Below are 24880 nucleotides of genomic sequence, written 5' to 3'. Positions count from 1 at the left end.
CATTATTTGTTACACATTGTGCACACACACGGTTAAATTATAAATCATCTATTTCTCATTAAGGTTTATTTACACTTCTCATAAAAGAAATAGGGTTAAATATAAAAGAGCCCCCTGAATACCATCAAACTACCACCGTGTTCCAAAAATGCCACTTTTTCTGATAATACCATTATCATTTTAAAAAAATTAATTAATATATATATATATATATATATATATATATATATATATATATATATATATATATATATATATATATATATATTTAAAAAAAAGAAATTAAAATTTAAAATTTTTTAATTAAAAAAAATAGAAAAATAGAAAAATGGAAAGGGGTGGCAGCGAGCCACCCCCAGCCCATGGGGGTGGCGCGCGGCCACCCCTAAAGGTGGTCGGGGGTGGCTTGCGGCCACCCCTAGTTCAAGCTGGGGTGGCGCGCGACCACCCTTTTCATTTTTTCTATTTTTTTAAATAATAATAATATATTTTTAATTTAATGTATTTGTATTTATTTGTTAAGTGTGACACTTGTTCTCATTTTATTGGTACAGTAAATATTACACATTAATTAGTCCACTGAATAATTCAGTCTGTCTATTTATTAATTCTGTAATATTATTAGAGTCTAATAATATTTTTCTTTATTTATAAAATTACGGTTTATAAATAATAAGACCAAAGAATATTTATTTTCATAAATATTCATGTATTCCTTATTATATATCGAGGATTAAAATATCGTGTTTAAAGCCACGTATTTTATTAACTACTGGATGTGAATATTGTTTCCTACAATATTAAGCCGTTCAAGCGTCGAGTCTTGTGGATTGAACGTCAATTCTAGACTTGTCTATTTTATTCAGTCTTAAATTCTAATTTAAGACATTTTATTTTATTACTTAAAATATGGGGCGCTACACATTCATTGCTACATTGGGTCCTAACTTTGATTATATGATGATTACTTGAATCTTAGTTAAATTATATTTTTTTGTTATCTTGAATTGCACCTCAATTATGCACAATAGTAATATATGCTCTCATAAACTTTCAATTAATCCCCAGACATCAATATAGTAGAGTATATAAAAACATTTAATGAGTACAAGTCACTCATGCATGTTATTGTTCTTGATCTTTGAGTTCTTCGATCTAAGAAATTTAAGCCATTGCAACTACAAGTATTTATTGGTAAATTAATTTTTAGCTTTTCAATATAATTGTGATAACCAGATTTAAATCTCTGGAATATCATGTTATTACTATTATCCTATATTTGGGTGTTAGAATTGGGAAAATGTCTTATTATTATCCTATATTTGGGTGTTATTCTAAAAATAGTGGTTCGAAAGATGAATAAAATGAGCTCTAGAGGGTTTATAATAAATTGTTTGTAAAATTTTCTGAGTTAAGAGAGGTAAACAAACAACATGTTAAAATGCTTAATGAATTTGAAATTGAAAGAAGCAGATTGATTGAAAAAGTTAAGTGTCTAGAAGATGAATTGATTGAATCACATAGACATTTGGAAAAAAAATTTTGTTGATAAGTTTGTTCAAATGCTAAAAGGTGAAAAGTGATCATCTAACAAATTTGGCTTGGGATTTGATAAATTTGCTGTATCTTCTTCACATGTTGCTTCTACATCTAAAACTATTTTTATTAAGCTTGAAATTTCTGAGCCTCGTGTTGCTTGTTTGGATAAAGGTAAGAATGTTATTGTTCATGATCATGTTAAAACTGAATCTGAAATACCTGTTAAAAAGCAATCTAAATCTAAATTCATTCCTACTTGCTTTAACTGTGGTATTATTGGTCATATTCGACTATACTGTTGTCAGATTCACTCTTAGAAGCCTTGGACTAAGAAACATGATCCCAAGAAAGGTAAAGACGATATAAAAAATCTTTCATGCCTAAATATGTTCTCCGGAAGAAATCTCGTGAGCATAAGCATGATAGTTTCTATTCTAAGAAAAGCTGTAAGGGTTTGTTTAACATGATGAGGGATATTTTGACTAAGTTGGATAAATTGGACAAGAATCACAACTTTCTGCACATAGGGTTAAGAAGGCTTGGGTTAGGAAGGTTGATACCATTCAACATTTGAAGGGGAGTGGTAGTGGACTCACCTAGAGTTAAGTGGTCACATAGCATGCCTAAGATTATTGTTCTTGTTTTTATCCTAGAGCATGTCGGCTTCCATGCATTGCATCTTGCTGATTTGTTCTTATTTTACACTTGCGTTGCATATGTCATGAATTTTTTTCTTCAGATCTGGATTTTATTTAAATCTCTTTGCTTCTAATGGCTTGATCATGTTTAAGAGAACAACTAGCAGGTCTAACATTACTTTCAAAGTTATTCTAATGCTGACCAGGCTGGTAATGAGGATGACATAAAAAGCACGCCAGACAGCTTTTTTGTTTTGGTTGTTTTTCAAGTGATATCAAACCTCTCAATGGTGGCAGGTTTGAATTTCTTAGACACACTTTTAATGCTTGTGACATGTCCTAAACATGTATCCTCACATGCTAGGAATAAACTCTATTGTGTTCTTTAGTCTTAAAGCATGTCTTTTTCTTTGCTTTGTTTGCTGTCTTATTTTTTTTTGTTTGTGTGAATTTTTTTTTTAACAAAAAAAAAGGGAGATGCGGGAATTTTTTTTTTTTTGACAGTTTTTTAGATATCTCATGACTTTTTTAACTGATATCTCAGTCTATGTGCTTTGTTGAAATATCTTTACATATACTTGAGATGTTTTAGTTTGATATCTGCTTAGTTTTTCTACTGCATCTGAAGTTTGATAGTTTATTCCGCTCATGCTATTGCTTTGTGCATTATCAAAGCTCACTTAAGAAATTCTTTTCTCTGGTTTTACTCTGAATATCTTTTTTAGAGAATTTTTAGTATGTTAGTCAAATTAATCAACTCGCCAGTTGAACCTAAAACCTATAAATTCTGACATCCTCTCTAGGTTACAGCACCAAGAAAGAAAGCAATAAATTCTCATAAAATATGGAATAAAAAAATCCATTGCTGAATATGCTCTTAAAATTGTTCTTACACTTGACCATATAAAAAGAGTTGGTGACCAAATCATTGCGGAAAGGAAAAGGAAAAAAAATGTTATTTCTTAGGAGGAGTGTATCAGATGAGGTTGACTAGGCTCGAGTAAGATAAGGTTTGACTTTTGACTTGTCATACTTTATATTTTCTTGTTAGGCAGTTCAGTTGCTATTACCAAATTGGTGTCTATTTGCTTTTTGGCTAACTTTCACACATTACACGCATGATATGAGTTGAGTGAATCCTTTGGGTTCCCCTTATTACAGAGAAACTTTGCTTATGGTTACTTACATCTCATATATATGCTTGGTTATTTTGCCTTGCTATTTGACTGTCTTCTCAGTTTTAAATACATACGTGTTTTGATGCTTTAATTGAAAAATTTATTCTGTTTTTGCCTTTGTGTGTGTGTGTGTGTGTGGTGTGCCTGGATGACTGTTGAATGAGTCAATTTTTTGTTTAAACTGTCCCATCCTTTCATTGCTTTGTTTTTATTGTGTCATTTTTGTTGGATATTGGAACATACATTGAGTGAGAGAGAATTTCATTTTTTTTTTTAAAAAAAAAAAAAAAAAATTCAATTCTGCATATCATGTGTTCTACTATTTATGGTGTTGCATTTCATGCATAGATCATTGTTTTAATTTGTTTTTATTGCTGGCTTCTGTGTTTGATCGTTCTTTTAGAACCCTTTGTCATTTCGTGACAAAAAGGGAGAGAATGCTTGAATTACTTTGATAGGGGGAGTAAATTCAATGATCCATCTTTATGTTAATATGAGTTTTACTACTTCAAATCTCTATGCGTTTAATGATTTGTTCATGTTTCAGATAACAGGTTAGACTCAAAATTTCATATAAGTTTATGTTGGGCTTTGGGTTTTAACTATTTTTTACTTGAGTTTTTTGTTGTAATTGAGTTTTGTCACTGAATTGCCAAAGTGGGAGTTCGTTGAGTTTTTAATATTGGCAAATTTGATGTCAAAACTTATTTGTTTTATTCAAGAAATGAAAGAGTCGAGTGAGAATAATATTGCAGAATATTATTCAAGAAAGGAAAAGAGTCGATTGAAAAGAATATTGTAGAATATTAATCAAAAAAGGAAGAGCCAAATAAGAAGAATATTGCATAATATTAATCAAAAAATGAAAGAGCTGAATAAGGATATATTGCAGAATAGTTATCAAGAAAAGGAAAGAGCTGTGATTTGGAAAATATGTCTGGACACCACCACCTAGAAATCCATTCTTGGCTTGTTTTAGGATTTCCAGACCCTATTTAAAGGGGCTTATAGACAGTGTTTCTTTAAGAATTCATGTAGAAAAGTCCATTGTGTTAAGAGAAGGTTTATTAGACATAAACGTTTATATTTATCTCTCTTAGAATTTTTGTTTGTAATTGTTGTAACTGTTTGACCGTTGAAGTCTAACTGGAAATGAGCTCCAGTTAAGGAAGTCAATAAAAGAACTCTTTAGAAGGGTCTGGGAGAGAGGCAGGCAAGTAGGTTCTTGTTAGAATTCAAGAGAGTGATTGTGAGTACGAACTTTTTGTAATAAGCTATTTCTTTTGATAATTAATTTCTTGAGTTTGGCTGTCCCGGAGTAGTTTTTCTCTTTGGTGCAAAGAGTTTTCACTTTGTAATCAAATATCTGTGTTATTTATCTTTACTGTTTTCCATATTTAGTTATTTGTTTGGTTGATGTTGCTTAGAAGTCTATAATTATTTTTCAAATGTGCTCTCCCAAACTTTCAATTAATCCTCTGTCATCAATATAGTACTGTATATAAAAACATTTAATGAGTACATGTCACTTTGCATGTTGAAGTTCTTGGTGTTTGAGTTCTTCTATCTAAGAAATTTAAGCCACTGTCCAACTACAAGTATTTATTGGTAAATTAATTTTAAGCTTTTCAATATAATCATGATAACCAAATTTAAATCTCTGGAATATCATGTGATTCATGTTATTATTATTATCCTATATTTGGGTGTTAGAATTGGGAAAATGTCTCATTTTGCTTGAGAACCACATCTAATTTTAGAGTGGATTGACTTTGAAAATTACAATTAGAGCAAATTGAGGATATGGAGTGTGATGCTCATATTTAGTAATTAAAGGATTATCCATTTTAATATATGGAGTGTCACATTAAACAAGCAAAGAGAAAGATGGAAAAAAAAAAAAAAAATTAGAAAAAGGTATCAACTAAATTAGGATTTGGTTTAGGTGGGTAAAAATGATAGTCCAAATTTAATTTAATTTAATTTTTTTTTATAAATAAAGAGAAAATAAAATAAAATTTAAAACATTACAAAACTAGAACATGTAATTTTTTTTTTACCGAACATAAGCTAAATCTATTAAATTACGTAACACCCTCTAGCCCCATGCCCCCTTTATTAAGAGAGTCGAGGGTGTCTTGGTAATTTAAAGGGTTCTATTCCCACCCCTTTTCTCCATGGTCGTCCCTCCTCCTTAGTCACACTTGGCCGCCACACTCACGCACCCCTTATTTCTCACTTCGTGCCCAACACCACTCACCCACCAGCGGGCAAAATCACCTCAGAGCTAGTCGGATCTCTCTATAAATAGGCTCTAATATCAACGTATTTTCTTAGATTTGAGTCTGCCAAGGCCGAAACTATCCTCCTCTGTAACGGCCAGACCACGCCCATCGCTTTCGCAGCCTCGTCCTCGTCGGATTCCGGCGTGCTACCTCTTTAAATGGCCTTTTTCACCAAAACGGACTGAACCGCTCAGTTTTCTTGCAATTTCTTCCAACTGAATGCTACCCGGTACGCAATCAAGCCTCATTTGTAATTTTGTATGTCATTTTTGCTTAATTTTGATTGGATTGGTTGGGACTTGTGAAATTGTGAAGCTGAGAGTCCTACTCGTCCGTGATTTGGGGGGTTTGCTAATCCGGTTGTTGTTTCGTCAAATTGAGGGTTTAAAACTTTATTTGGGTGAGATTATCACTAGATTGTGGTTAATTTTAGAATTTATGGTAATGAAGTCAGGATTTCAATTATAAGTTGGGGATTTTGTAACCTGTAAGTAAATTGATTGAACTTACAAGTGAAATTAGGGTTTTTGATGAGAACTTCAATTGGGATGAACTACAACTGTTTTATGAATAAGTTAAGAATCTTGTTAGAAATCAGTGATGACTTAGACTAATTTTGAGTTTTCAATTCAGGGCTTGAATCTATGAAATTTGCTGTGTATGTTTATTAGAGTAACTATCGTAGTTATCAATTGATAGTTTTGATTGGGGTGAGGTGAGTGTACCTTGTAATATTAATGGAGAAAATCGTGCTGATTACAAATAGATAGATAATTGGGGTTTTGTGATTCTTTCCGTGGTTACCTATAATTGATTGGTCTGCTATGAAAATGAGGCCTCTATTTGAGAGTCTAAAACAGCAATAGCAAAGAATTAAGGCCGGTTTATAATTAACTAACGTATTACCACAGATTAAAAAGCATTTTTCCTAAATTGGGGATTTGTACACCATTCTTAAATCATCAGAGTTAACCAGGCTCATGTGAACCTGACAGTGTCAATAAACTTTTGGATGGCCAGTTGTGGAAGATTGAATGTACCTTGGGTTTAATTTTGAAAACCATTTGCTGGATAATTGGTTAAATAGTAGATTGGAGTTTTCAATTAAAATATTCGTAATAATATGATATCAGATTTGATTCATGAATTTTACCCTTCAATTAATTAAAGGAAGATGATTGGTGCGTTGATTTGTCTTATTAGCAATAACACTGCTTTTATCCTCAAACAATTTATTTATGGTTGACCAGTTGGTCGGTTTTAAGAAATGGATTTTAGGGTTTCTATTGCTTTTATGCAAGGTTTGTGAGTCTATTATTTGCAGTTTGAACCAGCAAGTGGTGAACTTAATTTGGGATGATGCTGTCTATATGTTTTGTAGTAATTTGGTTGGACCTTTGTGGAATGAAATTTTTATGCATGTGAAGCAATTAGTGACAAAAGATGAAAATTGCATTACATGCTTTGTATTATCATTACTGGTTCAAAGCCTTGAGATGAGAGCATTTTCCCAAAACCTGAGTCCCAACCAGAGTATTTACTGGTCTGAAATCGCAAGGCCAAACGGACTCTAAGCCCACCCCAACCAAAGTCCCAAGCCTCCTTATCCCACTCCATGCAGCATTTGGTTAGCACTGGAAAAGCTACCCTTTTGCTTTTAGAAGCAAAAGAGGAAAATGATATGGTGCAGTCCTCTTATCCCTTATGTGGTGCATTTGGTGAGAAGAAAATTCAAATACATTTGAAGGCATGGAACTCTCAATGATTAAATAGAATATATTATTGTTGAGGTTGTTGTTGGACTAGTTGACGGTTACTGGTGGTATACACTCATTATTGCATTTTGGAGTTTATGGACCTTTGTAACTTAAGATTTCATTTTTTTTTGGCATTCTTTTGTATATTTCATGTACAATGGGTTGAACTTTAGTAGTAAATTTTTTACTTATCAAAAAAGAAAAAGTGGAAAAGCAACAATGTTCTGTTTGCTTGCGTAATTGAAAAGTACTATTATGAAAACATGGGAAGAAAAAAAAAAACAAAAATGTTGCTTTCATGCAGAAGTGTAAAAGTATCTTTTTAAATGTAACACCCTGGTTCCATATGAGGAAGAATAAGGATTAGCCCACTTGGAGAAGAATGGGCTTGGTAGAAAGGGCTTGAGGGTTAGCCCATGCAAGTAAGTAGGTGAGGTGGATCTTTCCTTTGGAGGTCCAAGTCCAATAGCCCCAATGTTTTGGGTCTCTATTTATCTGAAGACCCAAATCCCGTTGGGTTTGTCTCCGGTGAGTGGGTCCCTTCCTGTACGGGTTTTTCAGCCTTAGTCTTTCTGTAGGAGATATTTTGTCTTCTCTCAGAATCAGTTGAGCTCCCTCCTTTATGGGGTTTCTTGTTTTACGTCATGCTATGGTTTTAATGACAGTGATGTTGAGAGTCTAGAAGGTAAGGTTGATGTGGGTCACAATTCCGGTAAGGGAGAATCTTTGATTTATGGTGAGGCTACTGTGTGGCCCTCACCAGAAGCAGGCTCTCCATTTCCAGCATCCACAAGGATGCAGGTGAATTCAGTGGTCATTTCTGATCCGGTGGGATTCTCTTTGGTGAATGGGTCTCCTCCGGAAACGGTTTTTCAGTCTCATTCTCCCTATCAAAGAGCTTTTTTCTCCTCTTAGATTCAGTCGAGTTCTTCACCAAACATGGGTTCTTGTGCTCAGTTGAGTTCTGGTATTAATTTTGAAAACTTGAAAATTTGTGAGGTTTCTACTTTGATCCCATTTAAGGATGGATTCTTGCACAGTGGTGAGGATTCCTCCTCAAACACTCAGTTGAGTAATGGGGTACCTTTAGAATGGGCTACTCGACCAATGAAGAGGCTAGAAGAATTTATGGGGGTATCCCTTGATGGCACCAAGCAGGAGGCTGTGGAATTATTTTCTTCTATTAAGGATTCAGTCGCAAGGAGAATTCTACCTATCGGAGTCCTTTAAAAAAAGCCCCAAGCAGTAGGATTTAAGGGGTTAGGGAACTCTTCAATCTGTCTAGCTCCGTGGATTATGACTCAAGAAGAAGTCCATCGAAATCTCAGTTCCCTTGGAATCATGGTGAGGCTCTTAGCCCACTTTGAATTTAAAAATTCGAAGCTGGAATGTTAGAGGCCTTAACGATGCAAGGAAACGTATTAGCATCAGCAATTTTTTGAAAAACTGAACACTTGATGTTGTGTGTCTTCAAGAAACCAAGATGGAAAAGCTCGAGAGTGGTGTTATTCAAAGTATGTGGGTTGGCCCCATCACGGGTTGGGTGACTCTTCCAGCAGATGGTACATCAGGTGGTATCATTTTAATGTGGGATAAACGTAGAGTGGAGTGTTTAGAAGAAGCTGTTTGTACATTCTCCTTATCCTGCAAATTCTTCTTAGTTTTGGACCAATTTGTCTGGGTGTTTTCAGGGGTCTATGGCCCAAATGCGAATCTAGATAGACAATTTTTTGTGGGAAGAGTTGTCAGATATTTTTCAGTGGTGGGATATTCCGTGGTGCATTGTGGGGGATTTTAATGTTACTTGTTTCTCCAATGAAAGAGGTGGGGATTCCCATGGTACATCTGCTATGAGGGAATTCTCTGAGTTCATCTCAGATCAAGGTTTGATGGATCTACCATTAACTGGGGGTTCTTTCACTTGGTCCAACAACTAAGATAACCCCTCTATGTCCAGGTTTGGTAGATTCTTAGTCTCTCCTCTTTGGTAGGAGCATTTTTCTGACTTGATTCAGCGTCGTCTTCCTCGTCCTTGCTCAGATAATTTTTCTTTGTTGCTCGACTGTGGTGGTATGACCAGGGGAGCAGGCCCATTTAAATTTGAGAACATGTGGTTGAGAGCCGAAGGTTTTCTAGAGTTAGTCAAAGAATGGTGGGAGTGCTACCAGTATTTCGGCACGCCATGTTATGCTCTAGCTAAAAAAATTGAAGCATCTGAAGGGTGATTTGATTCGTTGGAACCGAGAGGTTTTTGGTAATATAGAAGTGAGGAAACAAGCATTATTGGAGGAAATTAAAACTCTTGATGGTTTAGAAGATGAGTGCTAGTTGGCAGGGAAGGAAAAAGATGAGAGAGATCATTTGAAAGTTGATTTGGAAAAAGTGGCCTATATGCAAGAAGTAAGTTGGAGACAGAAATCAAGGGCGAGTTGGTTAAAAGGGGGGACCATACAACCAGATTTTTCCATTGTCTTGCCAATTCTCATAGAAGAAACAACTTTATCTCTAGTCTTTGTATTGAAGGTAGTGTTACTTCGGAGCAAGAGATGATAACAGATTCAATCACTCAATACTATACGAAGCTCTTTTCTGAAATGTTTGGCATTTCTTGGTCTAGACCCCTTAGATGTGGGTTGGCTCAAGAGACCGTTCCAAGAGGTGGAGGTTCTTGTAGCTTTGCTTAGCATGGATGAAGACAAGCTTTGCTTCTCTATTGCTTATTATCATTCCTGTTGGTCTATAGTTAAGGCTGATCTTATGAGTGTCTTTCATAACTTTCATACGCATGAGAGGTTTGAGAAGAGTCTTAATGCTACTTTTATCACTCTCACACCAAAGAAGACTGGACAGCTTGAGGTTAGGGATTTCAGACCTATCAGTCTAGTGGGGAATTTTTATAAGATTTTGGCAAAAGTTCTTTTTGGGAGATTGAACCAAGTGATGGGAGATCTCATTTCCAGCAGCCAGAACGCATTTATTGGGGGGAGACAAATTCTAGATTCAGTTCTAATAGCCAACAAGTGCTTGGATAGCAGGCTGAAATCGGGGGTTCCTAGTGTTATGTGCAAACTGGATCTGGAAAAGGCTTATGATCACGTTAATTGGGACTCTTTTATGTTTTGAGGCGATGTGGTTTTGGTGCTAAATGGAGAAAGTGGATTTTTGCGTGCATTTCCACGGCCCGCTTTTCCATCTTGATTAATGGTAGTCTGTATGATTTCTTTGGGAGTTCTCGGGGCCTTCGCCAAGGATACCCTCTCTCGCCTCTTCTCTTTGTTCTAGTTATGGATGCTCTTTAGAGCGATGGTTGGGGGATTTGTATCAGGTTTTTGGGCTAACAGTGTCAACACTTCTTTGCAAGTTTCTCACCTGTTGTTCGCAAATGATACACTTATTATGTGCGATGCAAATAGTGAACATATCTATAATCTGGATCACATTCTCTTGTGCTTGGCCATTTCGGAATTGAAGATCATCCTTCAAAAATCTGAGTTAGTCGTAGTGGGGGAGGTTCCTAATATAAAGGAGCTAGCCGCTATTCTCAGTTGTAGAATTTCTTCTTTTCCTATGAAATACCTAGGTCTTCCTCTAGGTGCCCCTTGCAGATCGAGAGCTATTTGGGATGGGGTAGTCGAGAGAATGGAAAAAAGTTGGCTAGTTGGAAAAAGATCTACTTGTCAAAAGGGGGGTGTCTTACGCTCCTCAAGAGCACTTTATCCAGTCTTCTTACATGCTTTATTTCCCTCTTCCCATTACTAGCATGTATAGCTAGGCATGGAACTCTCTATGATTAAATTGAATATATTGTTGTTGAGGTTGTTGTTGGACTGGTTGACGGTTACTAGTGGCATACACTCATTACTGCATTTTGGAGTTTATGGACCTTTGTAACCTAAGATTTCAATATTTTTTTTAGGCGTTCTTTTGTAGATTTCATGTACAATGGGTTGAACTTTAGCAGTAAATTTTTTACTTATCAAAAAAGAAAAAGTGGAAAAGCAAGAATGTTCTGTTTGCTTACGTAATTGAAAAGTACTATTCTGAAAACATGGAAAAAATAATAAAAAAACAAAAATGTTGCTTTCATGCAGAAGCGTAAAAGTATCTCTTTAAATGTAACACCCGGGTCCCATATATGGAAGATAAGGAGTAGCCCACATAAAGTGAGTGGTTTATAAAGATAGTAATGAGTGTTAAGTCCTACATTGCCTAGTTACTAAGTGAAACTGGGCTTTATAATAAATTATAGGGAAGCTCCAAATTACTAGTCCTTTTGGGGTGATAATGCAGATGTGGCTAGTGTTTTTTCCTGTGTCGTTACAACTGGTATTAGAACCACCTAGTAACACAAGACCATGTAGTACTGGAGCAGTGCATGACGTGGTTTTGACGATGACGTCAGGAATTTAAAAAGAAGAGTTTGTAACACCTCAGTTCCATATGAGGAAGATAAGAAGTTGCCTACATAGAGTGTGTGGTTTATATAGATGGTCATGACTGCTAAGTCCCACATTGCCTAGTTACTAGGTGAAATTGGACTTTATAAAGAATTCTAAAGAAACTTCAAATTGACCAGTCTTTTTGGGGTGATAGCGCAGATATGGCTAATGCATTTTCCTGAGTTGTTACATTAAAGCCCAAGTTTCTGTCACTAAAAGTAGCTTCTTTTGAAGAGGTTTTTGATCATACTTTTATTGAAGTAGTGGAGGTACTAGTACTTTTAACTTTATAGCAAACAAAGCAAAGGAAGAAAAGCTACTTTCCCAAAATTAATAGGGTTGTACTAGGTGGAGCCTTAATAGTTTGTTTTATTTTTCCAGACAATCCGATTTGAAATCTAAAAACAAAATAGGAAAGCAAGAGCAGGGGGATTTGCCTTGGGAACTTATAATTGGAAATGAGAAGCTATATTTCCTCTTGTTGTCTGATTAGATGTGAAATTTTCTATCAAAGGATGATATTTTTACTACATATCCACACACACACACACACATCTATATCTATATCTATATTATATTTATATGTTTTTTTACTGTTATGTTCCTCTGATGGATTATAGGAATTGAGAAGGATCATTAGTTTTTGTAAACAACCACAACAACTACTACTAAGAGTAAAATAGTAGTAATGGTGGTGTTATATAGAGAGAGATCCCAGAGGTTAAGTTGAGCAACAAACTATTGGAATGATTTAACATGGCCCAGCAGTCATCACGTCTTCAACGCCTGCTCACTCTCTTGGATGGTATCCTTTTATACTTATTCTTCTTCATTTAATGATTGATTGCAGTTATTTTACCCACTACTTATTATGTAATGTACATACTTGTCTTCTCGGTTAAACTCCGTGCAATGTCTATATGAAATGGAATTTTCTTTGACAAAAAACTTAATAGCTGGTTCAACGCAAGCAACAAGATTTACAGCTGCTCGTCAGATAGGGGATATTGCAAAATCACATCCTCAAGACTTGACTTCTCTGCTGAAAAAGGTATTACTTATTGCTGTTTGTTTTTTCGGTTGGCTGAAATGTTTATCATTATTTTCATATGATTATTAGTATTGCTTTTTATGTGTTTGTGTGTATGGATGGATGGGTATGGGTTCACTCTGCGTTTGAGGTTTGAACTTTATCTTTGGATTGAGCCTCCATTTCCCAAGGAATGAAATGATTTGTGGGCGTTTTGAGCACTACTAATCCAATATTTTGCATTTTGATTGCTTTGACAGTGTGAGTAATCAATTAAGCATGTGAGATTTGTATTTAATTGTTACGGATTGGGGAACTCTATTTTTTTCCCATTATCTAGCCTAAAAGAAGTCTGTGTGAATCTGGCTGGATAGGAGCTTTTTTCTTTTATATTTTATTTGTTTATTATTCTTCAATGTTCATTTGTTTTGATAAAAAAAGGCCGAGTTTCCTTCTATTTCTTCTCCTTATTCTTCCCTTTTTTCTTTTTAAATTTTTATTTTTAATGGGCTCCTGCTATATATTTCATATATGCATGAAGTGTGTTGCTTAGCAGAAATGATTAATAATATTGATAAACTTTTTCAAATTCCCACAAAATAATACTTCAGTCAGTATACGGAGAGTCTGATTGATGAGGAGCATATTCGGGAGGATAAGCTTGTGGGTTGAGAGCTTTAGGGGCTTAGGTGTTTGGATTGTTTTGTGGGATGTTGTTTGGGGCAGGTCGGTGTTGAGGTGTTTGTTTCTCGCATACTTTGTGTACTAGGGGCGCTTTATGCTGTTATTTATAAAATTTGCGCTTATCCAAAAAAAAAAAAAAAAAATCGCAAGCGTCACACTGATTCCAATTAAATGGATGTGTGGTAGAATTTATATGTCTCATGGAAATGCATTTACAATCCTAGATTCTGTATATTTGCCAGATCCTATAAGCTATGGGCTGCTTCCTTTAAGTTGAGATTTGCTTTCTGACCATATGCAAAAACATTGATTTAATTATATGTGAGTTGCTGTAATTACCATAGATCTTTGCTTGTTATTTTCTTCTCATGGGATTTGTCAATTCTATTATTCTGTGGATTTTTTGTTGTATCATTTGTCTTAACCCTAGTGACCCAAATTTAGGTTTCTCAGTATCTTCATAGTAAAAACTGGGATACAAGGGTTGCTGCTGCTCATGCGATCGGGGCTATCTCTCAGAATGTTAAGCATACTTCATTGATTGAACTTTTTGCTTGGGTTGAAAACAAGATGTCTGAGGCTGGAATCTCTGCTGTTGTTGAAGACGTTTTGATGTGGCCTTATTTTCATTCTAAACTTGAAGGCTCGTCATTTAAAAGGTGCTCTTGTGTTTCATATTTCTCTTTACTTCAAGGGATAGAGTTTTTGATCTGTTCATGCAATTATGTGAGTCTCTTTGAAAGCATTGTTTGACCATAAATGTATTTGCTGTTTTACTTAATTGTGTTCTTTTTAACTGTAACAGCTTTGATATCAACAAGGTGCTTGAGTTTGGTGCTTTATTGGCATCTGGGGGACAGGTATGCAGTCTATCATAATTCAATGTTAAGAATATTGGAAGGGGATATTTTAGGTGTTATCTTTTTTGTTTTTTTTTTTTTTTCCTTTTTTAAAATCCTGTTAAGGATATTAGATAGCTTTTAACAATTTTTTACGGCTGAGTTAAGAGCTATGGAATTAACAGTATCATGTCAAATCATGAGTTTTTGATTTGAATTTATTATTTTTAATTTTCCATCTTTATGTTGGGGCTGTCTACGGAGAAGGATGACTTGGGCATGCGTAGGCATGGCTGCCTAGTTAGATTATAGAGTGAAAACCATTTTACTAATTAGAGGGAAATAAATAATCGGAGCTTTGAGGATTTGGAGAAGACCTTGGAGGAGATTTTATCTTCCTTTTACTACACTTTGTATCTTTGGACTATGGCTTACGTGTCCCCTCTTTCTTTTAGTTTTAATGATTTTCTAACTCGTTTCTCTAGTTAGGCATCTCCTTTTGTATACTCCCAGTATGCTAAGGAGCGCCTTACGCTTTTTATGAGATTGACGTATTACTTATAAAAATAAAATAAAAATTGTAACATTCAAGTCATTATACAATTTGAGTTACACATTAAAAATTCTAGAACCTTTGATGGCATTGTGCTTTCTTCGCATGAGTTGAAATATTTGTTGTTGAGATCCATTTGTGAAGGGATGTCGATTTCTAGTTGCCCTTCTTTTTAATTATTTGTTGGATATTCTGGATGATTTTAATCTTAGGTCTTCATTTTTGGGTATTTTAGTTCTATATAATCTGTGCTTTGGCAAAGCTCTTTCGTATTGATGCAGAAGCATGTTAGTTTGAATAAGGATTCATAGGGGACTTTAGCTAGTTAATTTTCTGATTTATGTTTGTTAGTTGATTGGTTATATGTATTGGAATCATCAGGTAATCCTCATTTTATGAGAAAAAAGAAGAACAAATACGAAAGAGGGTCAGAGTATTTTTCTGATTAATACCTTAATATTTTCTTGTATTTGAAAAGCTAAGCAACTATAGAGCTTTATCTCGCACATACATGGAAGATCAGATGAATTATAAAGCTTTTGAGACCATGTTGAGACAAATATTCTGGTTGATCACTTTGATCACAGCTTCATCATCCTAAATGGTTGGGGCTTTGTCTACTTCACTTCTACTAGGGCCAAGTTGGGATCCCTGATCTTTGCTATATTATGTGGGATGATTTATCTTTTCCATCTCTTGAGAGCTTCTTTCTAGAGCATGGTCCTTTTCTTGATTGTCAAGGGAAGGATGCTTCCTTATAATTTTTCTCGTCACTGTTATTGTTTTGCTGATCCTATAATTTCTCTTTTGAGTTAACCCCTAATCCCTCCCCCCTTCCTCCCTGCCACAGCTAGGGCCTTTGGCACCAGAAGAGAAAAGGATCCCTGTTCATTTGACATTTAAAATTGCTTAGCTTGATGAATTTTTGTGGTACCATGCGGCGTTGATTTTATTTGAATAATCTTTTTCTTTTTCCCCTTTTTCCTTAGCTTTGTAATTTAATTGATCCATAATAGACATTCTCACATAATTTTTGATTCAGGAGTATGATATTGCAAGTGATAGTATGAAGAGCCCGAGAGAGCGCTTGGCTCGCCAGAAACAAAATCTTCGTCGCCGTTTGGGTTAGTAATGTCAAATTTATGTCATAGCATTTTGCCTATATATATATATGTGTGTGTGTGTGTGTGTGTACATATGCATATAGGTTTATTACTCATTAAAGTTATGTGTTTCTTGCATATATTATTCTAAGTCTTATATTGGCATGTACTACAATCTTGAGTTACAGTTGGGTTGGGCGGGAATGGGCTGGCTTTTTGTTAGGAACTAAGTCTGCTGCCATAATATAATCTGATTTGTCAAGACCACTATTTTTTAGTGATCAATGAGCTGTTTGACCTTGGAAGAGTTTGTTGAAAAAATAAATAATGTAATATCTACTTTAATTTATTATTGTTATTTCCTTTTCTAAATAGGTCAATCCAAGAGGGACTTGTATTGAAATAGCTATTGACCATTTGGATTTTTTCTTGGGGTAATAAATGAATAGAAGGGATGAGGTTTATTTTATTTTTTTATTTTTTATTTGTGTTTTGGTTTGGTTTTGTTTGGTTTTGATTTTTTTTCTTCGAAGGGTAAATTAAATTTGACCTCCCCAAACTTTTATCACAATTGCACTTATACCTAAATTGCAATTCACTACAATTAGAGTTCAAGTTTGCCCCCTCCATTAACTCGAATTGTTATTTTGGATGGAAACCGTCTCATGTGGCTGTCACATGTGCCTGAGTTGTGATATGTTGCCCAAAGTACCCCCATTTTCATGGTAGCAAATTTCGAAATTTCCATTGGGCATGCGATGGGGTGCTACAAAATGGAGAGAAAGGAAATTAGAGGTGTAGCACAATAGAGGGGGGGTGTCATCACCTCCCCACTGTCAGTGGGGGTGGCTCGGCCACTTTCTAACCGATGGGGCGTTCGACCTGCCAAAAAAGAGAGTTAGAGGGGGAGGTGCCACTATCTTGTCTCCTTCAAGGTTGGGGATGGATCGCACTTTCGCTTTGGGCATGACGCGTGGTACAAAGAAGTGGCTCTGGAGTACTCATTCCTAGAAATTTATTCGATAGCCCGTAATAAAGAGGCCTTGGTGTCAGACTACTTGGATCCCTTTGGCTTTTCTCTCCATTGGAATTTGAATTTTATTTGGGAAGTCCAGGATTGGGAGATGGATTCTCTGGACTCCTTTCTCAATCTGTTATATTCCTAAAAAACCCCAGGAGAAGTGGATAGTGTTGTGGACCCCAACTAGCAGTCATGGTTTCGAAGTGAGGAGCTATTATAAAATGTTTATTTTGATGAATAATTACAATTTTATTAAAAAAAGACAAATACCTCATACACGAAGAGTATACAAGAGAGCCAAGGCCATAGCTGCTAGTACAATCTAGAGAACAAATTAGATCTACCAGATTTCTTGAGGGAAAGTTGGGAACATATACAATAACTCAATCCAAAAGAGATCTCAGAAATAAGGATTTAAGGAAAAATGCTTGGTCTCGCTATCCTCAAAGAGTCAACGATTTCTTTCTCTCAAAATGCTCCCTTTTACAAAATCTTACAGATTGGAAAGCATTGTTCGTTTCATTGGAAAAGTATTTGGATGGTTAAGGCCCCATCCCGCATTGCTTTCTTCTTATGGACAACACCTAAGGGTAGAATCCTCACGGTTGATAATTTTAGAAGGCGGGGGTTTCTCTCTTGTAAACTTGTGTTGCCTATGCAAAAAAAAAATGAAGGGATTGTAAATCACCTTCTCATTCATTGCGAGTACACTAGTGATTTTTGGCACTTGGTTCTCAACTTATTTGAGGTTTCGTGGGCTATGTCTCTCAACATCCTATAGTTGCTTCATTGTTGGAAGGTCCAGCGGCGTAACATCCCGAAGAGGCCATTTGGAAAGTTATTCCCTTTTTATTTTTTATTTTTTATAGGCAATTAAAAAAATATCATTAAAAAGCGTAAGGCGCCCTTACATACACATGAAGTATATACAAGGAACACCAGAAAGGACAAACAAAAAGGAAAACCAAGCAAAGGAAAAACAAGTCACCCACAAAATAAACCCTAACCCCACAAAGAAGCCCTAACCCCACAAAATTATTCTCGCTTTCTTAATGTAGAGCATTTGGAGAGAAAGGAATAGTCGACTCTTTAAGGTCTTCAAGTCAAACGTGCTTTTATTAAAATCCTTTTGTTTGAGATCTCTTTTGGATTGGGCCATTATATATTTTCCTAACTTCTCCTCATCAAATTTGGTGGACTGATTAATTTTTCATATTTTAGAAGTCTATAGGGTGATTGGCTCTTTTATATACTTTTCATGTACGAGGGCTTTGCCTTTTTCTTTCAATAAAATTATTATTCACAAAAAAAAAAAGACTTAATTGTAGCAACAGACATTCTAATTAATTTGAGTATATTCTATAATATTTTTCTTTTACTAGTTCTCATGATTTGAAGTTTTTGTACTTAAATGTTATTGTTTACTGGCTTTTTATGGGTTGCTCCTTTTTTTTTGTATCCTATGTACCAAGGTTGTGCCACCTTTGGTGCCTTAAAAGAAAAAAAAAAGGAGAAAAGCTGTTGAGTTTTGAGTATTATTAATACACTAATGCAGCTGCGAAAACCCCCCAAGAAATTAACATTTGCATGCAGGTTTCCACATGTCTTACAACTCTACATTAAGTAGATATGTATTATTGTAGATAGACTTGTTCAATAACCTCTCTCTCTTCAGTGCGGGATAACGCGTGCTGACATTTCTCTTTTGTCGTTTTTTTATTCCGGTAACGACATTAGGCCAGTTTTTCGTTCCCGCCTTTTGTCATGGGTTTTTCGAGTTGGTATTGTGTTGAAGTCAAATCTTTAGAGTTTATAATTGAGGAGGGGGTTTGAGCCCATCGGATTTTTGAAAGAAGCAAGGGTGTCCTTTGATTAGTTTTCATTGGAAAGATCAGCATGTGTTGGCTGTTGGCTATGGTAGAGGGTTTGCCTTAAGCGGATGGGATGAAGGACTTCGTGAAGCCATCTAGGGTTGGTTCTAAAACATTCCTTGCAAAACGATGTTCTAACCGACATGGTGTGTTAGAACACCATGGTTGAATTGTGAAGTCGTCCAGAGTTGGTTCTTGTAGAGTATATTGGTGGTGGTGGTCAGAGAGGTATTGTTTTTTTGATAAGTAATAAACCAATTTCATTGAAAGCGTAAGGTGTCCCTAAGTACAATGGAAATGTACAAAAGGAACCACCTAACTAGAAAGAGCAAAACGATACATGAAGCCACTATAACTAATTGACAAAGGAGACATATACGCCGTCGTCCATGGACAATGTTTTGTAGAACAAGGATAAAATTTCCCCAAGATATGTAATCAAATATAAAAGGGAAGAAAGAATGGAATGTAAGATGAAGGATACATGGAATTGATAAATGGATGTTGTATTTTGACTGAGGAAACTGATTTCAAACAAATCGAATTAAACCTTTTTCTGGCTAATTTGAGGTAGTCAAGGCTTCCCCATTCTAAGGAAATTAACACAAATTCTTCAAGATAAAAATCATCCCTAAATTTACTTATAAAATAAAAATCCCAAAATTTCCCTTTTCTTTTAAAACCTAATTCCCCAATTCAAATTCCTTAAATTAAGCCCAATCCATCTATCCCTCAACTCCCGTGCGGCCTAACTTTCTTGCCCTTTTGAATACAAACCTCAACAACCCAATAATCTCAACCCGCAGAGCTCTCCTTACGTGTTCTTTGACCTCCACGTGTCCTCAGCTTGTCAGCCCACACCCTCATTTCTTGTGGATTCTAGAGCCTTCCGCAATCTTTTGGTCTTCCCTTCCTCAACTGTTCAATCCAACCTTTCAATCTCAGCCGTTCGATCCTTCCAGCTAATCTTGGCTATCGACATCTTATCTTCTTCATTAAGTTTCTAAACCACTCCAGGCACGCGTTAGCCATGCAGTTAACCTTGATTTTTTTCCATTAAACAATAGCCTTAGATCTCTTAAGCTTGATCACCATCATCCCTTTTCTTCTACCCCGCATCAAATATTTTCAACCACCTAGTCACGTGTCCTACATTCAATCCACTTCGAAACATGCAATTAAATCTCAGCTTTCAGATTCACCCAATTCACTCCTAGCCATTGATCCTCTTGGGTGCAAATAATTCTTTGGGGCCAGCCTGTTGGCGCAGCCAGAGTATTACCCGATCCGTGTGGAAGGGGCGCTTTACATGGGTTCGAGGTTTACCTGACAAGGGTGGGTACACGAAGTAGCTCTGCTTTGGAAGGATTTCTCGTCATTAAAAAATAAAAAACTTCTCACACACCCTTTTAGGATTTTAATTCTTCCATTTTCGTCAGAAACCCTAATTCCCTTGTCTAATTGCTATTTCTTCTCTCTCAAAGTGAGGGAGATAATAGCACTGGGTTTAGATTAGACTATATGTTGGGTATTTTAGTTAGGTGAGTTAGTGGGTTGGAATTTTCTATTAGTTGGTTAGTGGAGCTGTTTTAACCGATTGTTTATATAAGCAATCGTGCCCAGCTGCGACGGCGTTGTTTCCGCCGTCAAGGCAGGGGAATCTGTTGGGCAAAGAACACGCGGATAGTGTTAGACCGTTGGGTTTTTCATTTGATGGTCCGCAGGGTAAGGATCGTCTTTGTTTTGTCCCAAATGATGTTGCGTGTCCTCCTGTCTTTGCAGAACATGGGCTGTCTTCACAAGCAGGCGTGAAGGAGATGCTGGCTCATCTTGGGGTGTGGACGAGTCAGGTCTTGGTTTTTGGACGGGCCCTAAGGGAGCTTCTAGAAGCTATTAAGCGTTTTGGGCCTTGGAGGTTTCTCAAGTCTTTGGTCTTTGGGCATTTTAAGAGGAGGCCTTTGTGCAAGCCCAAGAGCAAACCCATTTGGTGCGCCCTCAAGAAGACGGAACCTGGTTGTCATTCAGATTGCTCTTCCTTGGACGTGGATGCGGGTCACGGGGTTCCAAGCTACCCAGTTTTAGCGCCGGAGGCAAAGGCACTTGTTTCTCCGGTGACCACGTCTGAAGATTCTTGTCGCAGTGGGTGTTCTCTCGGGTATGGGCTTGTTCTGGGTGTTGATCCGCGTATGTCGCCGGAGGTGCTGGGTTCTTCTCTGTCTATGGTTGAGGGCGTTGTCACTGGGCCTTCTTCATCCGTTGAGGTTGCATCGGGAATGGGTTCTTCGTCGGAGTTCTCTTTTGATCTTGTGGATTCCTCTTCGGGGACCACTCAGAAGGAAGTTGTGCTTGCCTCTCCGACAGTCACTCCGGTGCTTTCTCCACTACCTCTTTTCTTGTTTGCGACAGAGGCAACGTCGGTGGCTACTCTCTCCTAACCCTGTCTAAGCCTCTGTTTTTCTATTTGCACAAGCTTAAGGTATTGAAAGCTTTAAGCCTTTGTTCTCCGTCATCGCCTCTTCTCCTCCGACGGAGGCTCTTTCTTAGGTGCTTGCGGCTTCTTCGGGTAAGGATAGTCTTTGTGGTGAGTCTGCTACGGAGTTGATGATAGATGCTGCCCATGATTTGTCCTCTGCTTCTACGGTGTCGATGGATTTTTTCAAGTCCTCGTTTGTCCAGGTGAGGTCAGATGTTTCCGATAGGTGCCTCTCGCCAGCTTCTCAGCCTTTAGCCTCTGTTTCGGTGCTGTTAGTAGACAATGCCTCGTCTCTTGTTTCTATGACGTCTGCTTCGAAGGTCATTCATGAAGAAGCTACAACATCTACGAGTCATTTTGATTGGAACTTTGGGACTGACTCGGATGTGGAGGGGGAAGATTACCTGTGGGAGGGTGATGAAGTCTTTCCCCAGGCTCAGAAGCAGGATGACGATGCAGGTGTTGCTATGTTTTTGTCGAGTGCTTGGTCTTTCACCCAGGCTTTGGATGGGATGTCTTGGGTCCCTCCCAAGGAAGGCGGGTTTCGCTTCTAAGCTGAAAGGCCAGAAGGAACTGAATAACTTAAGTGTTTAGTTAATTATGAAGGGTCCAGCCGTGGCAAAGGCACAAGGAAGTAGTGTTGTTGTGGGATTTTGTTTCTTTGGGTTGTTGGGTTCTATGTTTGCTTGGGCTGTTTTGCGGGTATTGGTTTTTATTTTTTTATTTTTTTATTTTCCCCTTTTGTTTGGTGTCCTTTCGTATACTTCTAGTGTTCTTTAGGGGCGCCTTACGCTTTTTATAAAATGCACTTGCTTATCTATCAAACAAAAGAAAAAGAAAAGAAAAGGAAGTCCAACTAGTAAGTAGTGTCATTTGAAGAATTATCTAAATTGTAATCATTTTCCTTTGGAGGCCCTTGCAACTTAAATAGTCTGATTGTATCTTTCATTCTATCAATCCCATTTACGTTTCAATTAACGCTTACCATTATTTCCATTACAAATCCATCAACATTCCCATATTTAGATTCTTATGGTATGTTTTTTTTTTTGGGGGGGGGGGGGGGGGTGGGGTATTTTTGAAATCGGAATTCAATTATTATTTGGTGCGCAGATTTCTAGAAAAGAAAAGATGTTTGGATGTTTAGTAGAATTTAAATTGTATTTGAAATCATGTTTGGGTGAGAGTTGTATGAGATTATTTTTTCACGGAAAATCATGGTAGCAAATGATTGGTGGTATGAAAAGTTGTGTAGAATGATTGGAGTTATGAAAAATTAGTGTGTAATAATAATTGAAATAATTATAAATAATTTGGATTTTTTAATATTTAATATAAATAAATTTGTTTTTTTCATTCAATATAAATACGAATTTGTTATGATTTTTGTACTTTTTTTTTTGGTAGTTCAGCCATTGTTTGGTGGTATATTATATTATATAATATTATAATATGTGTGCAACATGCTACCCAAAATCTACCACCAACCCTCCAATTATTTTTTTTGACTTTTTGGGCATTTTCGTTATTTATTTATTTTTTAGATTTTTGATTAAATTATTTTGTTTTTGGGTTTTGTGTGGGTAACGGTGGAAAAGGTAAAGAAAAAAAGAAATAAAAAAAAAAAACAAAATTACAAACAACCAAAAAAAAAAGAAAAAAAATTTTAAGTAGCAAAACGTTGGTTCTCTCCTTCACGCGTTTGGATTAACGGGACAAAAGCTATAAATGCTGGATTAACCCGTGAAGCCTGGTCTGCGTGGGAAATCATGACTGTTTGATTGACGCCTGACTCGATCGAATAGTGCAAAAAACCAGAGCGTCGAAATTCGGTATTTCGCTTGGAATTCACGGTGAATTAGGAGTGAATTCGGGTCTAATCCGGGTTCTATTAAATATTCCAATTTTCAAAAATACCCGGACACTGTAGCAAGTAGAAAATGTTTTTTGTTTGTTGCCAAACATACCCTTTTTTTGATAGGTAATAAACAGAATATTATTAAAAAGCGTAAAAGGCGCCCCTAAGCATACATGGAGTATACAAAAAGGACACAAAGGAAACATCCGAAAAACCCAAAAAAGAAAATTACATCAAACCCCCATCTTCTAGCCCTTGTCCCGACTAGAACCCATTCCCCTAGCATCGAAATTGATAGAACATTCTAGATTCTTGATCTCTCTTTTCCCCTTTTTTCTTTTTATCTCCTTATCCTTCTTAGGAGGGGATTCAAAGTCAAAGCGCTCATCCTCGATCAAAGCCAAAAAATCTAGAAATCCCTTCTGATCAGATCCCACGAACGAAACCCCCATCGTGTGAAAACACGACTTGCTCTCTTCCACAACCCTGGAGTAAACAACAACACTATCCTTTGGAACAACCCCTTTAGAAGAATCCCCCACCTCAACGATTCCAGACGGCAAACCAGGAACCAGGGGGCACCCAACAACACTTCCTTTTGGATCAACCCCCTTTGAAGATTCCCCCACCTCAACGACCCTAGACGATAAACCAGTTAACTGGGGGTGCCCAACCACAAAGGGGACCGGTCTTGGCCAATGAGGAAACAAAACCCACTGACCACAGAGAAATGAAACCGAAACCCCAGGAAGACCCAAGAGATTAACCCCACCAAAACTCCTTCCCGAGGCAGGGACATCCGCAAGCATCCCTGCCTGCCGACGGAGAGACGATGTTCGATACAAAGAATTACCAGAAGGCGCACTAAGAGCAACGCCGACGAGATCACGCCCAGCACCGACAGACGAGTCACCAATCTCCCCAAACTGAAAAACCTCAACGCCCGACCTCACCCCAGCTGACGGAAGAACCCCTGCCAGCCGAAGGATGAGCCCTGATTCGGAAGAACTTGAAACTAAAGAAGGCCGCACCCCAGAAGGAATAACACTCAGAAACACCGGCGGACGCAACATCAGCGCCAGAAGAGAGGAAGGGACGGCACCCTCATTGACTGACTCGACCACAGGAACTAGCACCCGATCACTGGATCTAGCCCCGGAAAGAGACAGAACCATATCCACCCCAAGATCTGCCGCCGACGTCACGTTCGGCCGAAGGGCGCTCCCATGGAACTCCATCGGACGCTGAAGACACCCCTGACCTGAGCCCCGCCCCGATATTGCACCATCGGCCGACGACAGCTTACGGCCCGAAACATCGTCCGAATTGGCATTGGGCTTAAACTTTGCCTCAGCCCGAAACCCTTTAACAACAGACTTTACCCTTTTAAGCACCCGACCCGCCACAAAACCCACCCTACGTTTAAGCCCAAGAGAAGACTTATAGCCCAGCTTTTTCGGCAAGCCACGGGCCCAAACCAGCGCCTTGGAGAACTGGCCCAGGATTTCAAACACCTTCTCGAACACTCCAACCAGTCCCTCCCCTTGCAGAGAAACGTCACCCTCAACGGCTGAATTCCTGGACACGCCAGCCTGCCTACAGACACAACCTC

The 24880-nt window shown here is 37.3% G+C and overlaps 1 protein-coding gene across 1 annotated transcript in view; it reads left to right on the top strand.

Annotated features, from left to right (window-relative positions):
- The first annotated feature begins 5550 nt into the window (after nucleotides 1-5550).
- The window catches only part of LOC133872924 (TATA-binding protein-associated factor BTAF1), a 62022-nt gene continuing 42692 nt past the window's right edge, over nucleotides 5551-24880 (top strand). The window contains exons 1-6 of the mRNA XM_062310586.1: nucleotides 5551-5869; nucleotides 12457-12641; nucleotides 12793-12887; nucleotides 13995-14209; nucleotides 14356-14410; nucleotides 15985-16066. Coding sequence (XP_062166570.1) covers nucleotides 12593-12641; nucleotides 12793-12887; nucleotides 13995-14209; nucleotides 14356-14410; nucleotides 15985-16066 — 496 coding nt within the window. The 5' untranslated portion in view covers nucleotides 5551-5869; nucleotides 12457-12592. The remainder of the gene's footprint in view (nucleotides 5870-12456; nucleotides 12642-12792; nucleotides 12888-13994; nucleotides 14210-14355; nucleotides 14411-15984; nucleotides 16067-24880) is intronic.

The sequence above is a fragment of the Alnus glutinosa genome, chromosome 7 (genome assembly GCF_958979055.1).
Source record: "Alnus glutinosa chromosome 7, dhAlnGlut1.1, whole genome shotgun sequence".
Lineage (NCBI taxonomy): Eukaryota > Viridiplantae > Streptophyta > Magnoliopsida > Fagales > Betulaceae > Alnus > Alnus glutinosa.
The sequence above is the reverse complement of the archived record's forward strand: the minus strand, read 5'-3'. Positions and strand labels throughout refer to the sequence as shown.